This window comes from Pinus tabuliformis, chromosome 9 (genome assembly GCF_031772625.1).
Source record: "Pinus tabuliformis cultivar Carrire ecotype Pingquan chromosome 9, CPIR1, whole genome shotgun sequence".
Classification (NCBI taxonomy): Eukaryota; Viridiplantae; Streptophyta; class Pinopsida; order Pinales; family Pinaceae; genus Pinus; species Pinus tabuliformis.
Window position 1 is genome coordinate 645,256,220 of NC_142307.1, and position 6,182 is coordinate 645,262,401.

The 6,182-nt window shown below is 40.3% G+C and overlaps 1 protein-coding gene across 1 annotated transcript; it reads right to left on the reverse strand.

Moving 5' to 3' along the window:
- Window positions 1-1,773: 1,773 nt before the first annotated feature.
- On the reverse strand, window positions 1,774-3,480 carry LOC149150292 (uncharacterized). Its single transcript, XM_089442752.1, has 3 exons — window positions 2,933-3,480; window positions 2,153-2,480; window positions 1,774-2,004 (listed from the first exon to the last, which is right to left on the reverse strand). Exons 1-3 carry the CDS (start codon window positions 3,478-3,480, stop codon window positions 1,774-1,776), a joined length of 1,107 nt encoding a protein of 368 aa, XP_089298878.1.
- Between the last annotated feature and the right edge of the window lie 2,702 nt (window positions 3,481-6,182).

Here is a 6,182-nt window from a genome sequence, read left to right on the forward strand (position 1 = left end):
TGGACAATCGTCCTGGGAAAAATCCAATGCGGGAAAACTTGTGCAGCATATAGAGGGTTTGTATTATTAAGCAGATTTCTGGATACAACTAGGGTGCCAAAAATGGCTCACCCTTCATAGGATTTCCTTGGCAGTAGTACCTCTCTCTGAAGACAAATATTCCGGAAAATCAGCAATCAGATGATCAACCCCACAGTGACTCTGACTATTCCTTGTGCTGAACAGCGAAAGCTGCTCCAAGCACTGTTCTGGAACTGTGTCACCCTCTCCCGACTCAGGATCTGCTAATCAGCTCCCAGTCTACCCCACAGAATCTCCCAACGTTGCCTCTGAAGCCCTCTGCGTCCTTTACGTCAGCCTCTACAGCCTTTTGTGTTCTCTGTGCTGGCTCCTCAGTTCTCTGCGTCAGCCCTTCTTGGGCCTGTGTTGTCTCTTCCGGCAATTCACCGCTTCTTTGCTATGTATTCTTCAACCTTGGATCGAAATCTCTTACTGAATTGCCCCTCACTACAACTGATCTCTAACTTGATTTCCTCAACAAACCCAACCCCAGAAAATCGAATTCTTCATCTCTCTTGGTGTGTCTCCAACTGACCCTCAAGCCTCTTCTTATACTTTTCCTGTTGAAGATACAACGGATGATATTAAGTCCCTAGTCAACAACTAAGATTATATATGGCTTGATCCTCGTCTCTTAGAACTTTCTCACCCATTTTATATTAATACACATTAATATTTTAATTTTTCTAAGTTTAGACTTAGGAACCCATTAAAAATATTAACTATTTTAATATCTCTTCATCAAGATGGAATTTCTCTAAACGATTTCTGGGTCTTGGAGATCTCATGTGCCTTAGCCTCTCCACCAAATTTCATGGCTAGAGCACACATCCGATGCTACCAAAAATAAACACTCCCTCTTAGCGAGGAATGTGCTCTAGCAATGCCTCACCATAGAAGCATCACACTGATCCTCCGCATCGGTCCTCTGTGTTGATGCTTGGCCTACTGCCCCACAACCACTACACTGCAAATTCCTGTACTGCTGCCCATGACACTGCCATTGCCACTGCTACATCTCTATTGCAGCTCCCTCTCAACATGTTGCATCATGCTGCCCATAGCACTGCCACTGCTAACTGTTGCACTGCAACTCTGTTACCGAGAAGTAGGTAACTAACTTCACCCAAAATACTGACATCTTAGTTAGTATGGAAGCCTCGTGATGTTGAATCTACATCTGGTTCTATCCTGTGCTCCCTCTGCTACCACTGCAAGTCCCTAGGTTCGTGTTCGAGTTCGAGTTCGGCGACCTTGAAATTCGAATAAAGTTCGGCAACTAAAATTTTGCCGATAAAGTTCGACATAAAATTCGACATATAGAAATTCGAAAAAAAAATGTATATATATATAAAAAAATCAATTTAAAGTCAAATTCAAAGTCCATAATGCACATTGCAAAGACATAAGATTATTGCTCAAACATTTAAATCATTTCGACATAATTTTATAAACCATGAAAGCGAGTGCCAAATTCCAATAAAGAACCAAGTTCCAATTTCCAAGGTGAGAAACTCATCATAGACATTGGCAATTTGGCACACATATCAAATTCAACAAAACCATGGGCCATATCAGATTTCATATATTGAAAAACAATCTGATAAAAAAGTATTCAAAATATATAAACTCGAAAGTTTAAAGTAGCTTGGCAGTTTTAGAAAATTGTTCATGCAAAAAGTAAACTAGAAATCTAAAACAGGAACACAAGTTTTATTCTTGATGTTCCTGTGGCCCACTTGTTATATCAAAAAGTTCTATATCATCAAGACCCGTAGGAGCTGTGAATCCGCTAGATGCTTCGGCATTAGATTCATCAGTCAATTCCCTGCCAATGTCACTATCAATGTACAAATCAGCTTCATCCATTGATGCATTTGGAACAGGATCGATCCACGGAGTTGAGGAATTGGATGACTCTTTAGCCACATTCTTCAATGCCAACTGCAAGTTACTACGAATATAAACAAGATCTACTAATCTTCCAGATAACAATCTATTTCTTTTCTTCGAATGAATGTGGTCAAAGGAACTCCAATTCCTTTCACATGTTGATGCACTTGACCCCTGAACCATAAAATTCCCACCATACTGCTGGATCACTTGTGCTCCTATCATACTTTGTTGATTGTGTTCCAAATAATCCTTCTTCTAACCTGTATGCCCTCAACTGACTTCTGATCAAACCTGCAACTTCTGGATCTGGATTTAGCTTCTCAATAACCTGGATAAGTCCATTCATGATTTCTTCATCCCTATATCTTGGTAACCCAAACAATCTAGGGTCCAAATAGCATGCTGCTGCATGTAATGGACTATGCATCATCTTCCATCTTTGATCAATTAAATCCCATATCTCCTGGTAATCAGCTTCCACATTATTAAAAGCACTTGCAATGGTCTCTTTGCAATGATCAATGCTTTCATAAACAAAACCCATACAAGGTTTGTCACCATCAACCATGCGGAGCACATTAACAATTGGGCCACATATTTTTAAAACCTTGTTTGCATTTTCCCAAAAGCCATTATTGAGCACTATTTGTTCAACATTTTTCCCCTTAGTTTCTTTTGAAAGGGTAGATCTCTCCCACTCAGTGTTGCAAAAAATAGCTCTTAGGCTCGCTTTTTCCTCAACAACTCTTTTCAGAGTAATATAAAAAGTGGCAAACCTTGTATCACAAGGCCTCAACAACTCTTTTGATGCATTCTTCCTGTATATGCTCAAAGTGAGATGATGGTTGATGATGAAATTTGCAATTGTCTTGGCTCAGTTCGAATTGTCTCATTGACCCAGGGAAATTTGGCTAAGTCATGCAACATTAAATCCAAGCAGTGAGCTGCACAAGGGGTCCAATAAATCTGATTATACTTTTCCATAATCAGCGTCCCTGCACCAACACAATTTGATGCATTATCTGTAATAACATGGACAACATTTTCCTCCCCAACCTCTTGAATCGCTTCATCCAAAATTCCAAAAATAAATTCTGATGTCTTCACTCGATCCATTGCATTTACTGCCTTCAAGAAAATTACCCCTTGAGGACTATAAACAAGCACATTGATCAATGGGCGATGACACAAATCTGACCAACCATCACTCAAAATTGTGCATCCTGTAAGCTTCCAAGACTCTTTAATCTCAGCCAACTTTCCTGTCACTCTGTCTTTTGTTTTCTTTAGCAAAGTTGTCCTTAAAGCTTCAGATCCGAGAGGAACATAGCCCTTCCCAAAATCAATAGCCTTTTTAATTACATTTTTAAAATATGGACTCCTTGCCACATTAAAGGGAATTGCACATGCATAAAACAATTCTGCAACAGCATTGATTAATGTTTTGGTTCCACCTGTTTTTGCTTGAGTAGAACTTGATCCACCAATGTTTGAGATTGAATTAATGGTGTTGGAGGAAGACATGGCAATCTCCCTCTCAATTCATTGCCTCTTATTTACCCTTTTCTCCTTTTGCATCTTTGAATTGGAATGGTCTTTCTGCACTGTGGCTTTTTGTTCATCAGAGATCTTAGTGCAGGCTTCAACACCACCTCCACTTCCATTGCTAATACCGAGAAGGTGATCCACTGCTCTAGTTAAAGTGCCAGTGAAATCATGTCCACACAGCTGACATGAAAGATTATAACCATCTTTTTTGACAAAATTCCAAGCTACAACAGTTGATTTTGGGGGTGCCATTGAAATTTGAAGGTTCTGAACCTCTGATTGTTGAAGACTGGTGAAGGCTTGAAGTCTGAAATGTCTGCAATTTTTTTTGAATTTACATTTTCATTAGTTTTATTTTTTTTTTGCAGAATGAAATTATGAAAATTTGAAACTATATTTTATTAAAAAAAAATTATCAGTTCAAAATTCAGCCTGCTCTTTAAATACTGATAAATTGTATTTAAGTTTTAACTGATAAAAACTAGTAAATTTTATTGAACTGATAAAAAAAGTGTATTTTAATTTTTGACTTACCTGGAGGCTGGAACTTGGAAGCTGGAGTCTGGACAGTGCGGCTTGCTGGAGCCTGGAGGGTTGAGGCTGCTTGAAGGCTCACTGCTCTTAGGCTTTGTCAGGACTCAGAACTTCCAAGTTTGTTGGAGCCTGGAGATTGCTTCAAGTTTCAACAGATGCCTCTTCAATCTTCAATGCCACAACTTCAAAAAAAAAAACCTGAGCTATCTCACAGTCACCACTACTCAGATTTCACAATTATAATTTATACCAATCAATGATTGCAGCCTGCAGGGTTTGAGGAGAGGAGTCAAGACAGATCAATATCAACACAGGTTACTGAAACAAAAAGAAAGCATCATCACAACCTACAGGTTTATCGAATCACTGAACTTTGATTAGCCTAGGTCTCATCATTGAACACTGATTATCTCATTAAAATCCCTTCATTCATTCATTCCAGCTTTTCTTTGATCTTTTGTCATTGTCATGGATTCTGATAAAATTTTCTAAATTTAGATTATGCAGAATTGCTTTTTGCAATACAAAAGACTGCAAAATATGCATTCATTTCTACATGGATTAGGTACACGGTCCTATGACACGGTCCTTGCTCAATAGTTAAAATCCCATAGAATGCAAACCGACATATAACCTTAGAATGCCATAGAATGCAAACAGTATAACTTTTTTCCATTGCAGGGTCATTATAGTCTATAAACTTACAGTGTAAAGTCTGTAATGTGCCACGGCCCACTATGCAGGCAGCAGGAGTCAGGACTGGCGGCTGGCCGAGCTGTATATGTCGACGCGCTGCACTAGTCAAGCCACAGGCCGTCGAAAACTCCACAAGCCAGAACTTAGAAGCCACAGCCCACAAGTCGTCGACATTGCCACAAGCCACAACCCATTGAAAAAGCCGTCGAAAACCCTATTAAACAATGAAAACCCGTGGGCCGTCATTGTATCATGTATGTTATTGCTCACGCGGACTGGTAGTGGTCACTGGATCAGTGGTAGTGTATCATGTATGATTTTGCAAACAATGAAACCTAACCCTCTGCAAACAATGAAACCAAAACCAAAACGTGCCCGCAATTCATTTTGAAATTTTTTTAAAACAGAAGAGAAAAAAAAAATAAAAATTGAACCAAAATGAATTTAATTGAATCGAAACGAATTTTAACGATTTTGTTTGCCTTTAAATTCGAGTTCGCCTTTTTGTTCGAGTTCACCATCAAGTTCGGTGAACTTGAACAAATAAATTCGGATTCGTTTGAAGTTCGACGAATTTCAAATTTATTCATTCAAATTTGCCAAACCCGGTGACTAAGGCTGCTGCAACCTCTTATGTGCCTCTCGCACTGTTGCAACCTCCACTGTGCTGCTGCAGACTTTTGCACTCGATCACTGCCTTGTCGCTCCATCACACCTTGCTCCACCCAACTCCTGTCATCATGCTACTATCGTGAAGGGCTCTCGTAGCCGTATGTGATCCAAGAGTTTGGGCACCTCAAGGATCCTGCCCCTACTTTCTGTAGTCCTCTCGAATACAGCTCTATGTCTCCCCACCTCTTCTCTAGAGGGGCATGAGCACTCATGGCATAATATTCATCAATCTCAACATCCTTCTCCGCCTTTGCTGCAGCTTCCTTAGAGTCGAAAGCTTCTCCCTTGCCTTTCTTCCTAGGGCACTGAGACGCATAATGTCCCAGCTCCCCCTAGTTGAAGCACTTGACCTTCGAGATATCTTTCTTCTTCCTCTTCTATACCCCCTGTTGTCTTGCAGATGCTAGAGCTGCATCCTCCTCCTCATCTTTCTTGATTCGAACTCCCTTACTGCTCCTCCCCACCTTAGTCAGCCTCCTGATCTCTTCATGTAAAAGAGCTGACCACATCTCCTCCCAAATAGGGAGAGTCAATGTGCCCAAATGCTTTGGACAAACATCTCCCAGTCCTCGAAGACTGCATTCAGAGTAGTCTTGACCATAAACTCTGGATCTGGTGTAGACCCCATGGAAGTAAGCTGGTCACGAATTCCTTGCAACTTGAGAAGGAATGGATCTATCTCCTCTCCTTTCTGCATCTGATATGACCTCAGCTGATTCTCTAATAACATCTTCCGCTACACGAAAGAGCCCTGGTATAAGGTGGTTAGCATCTGC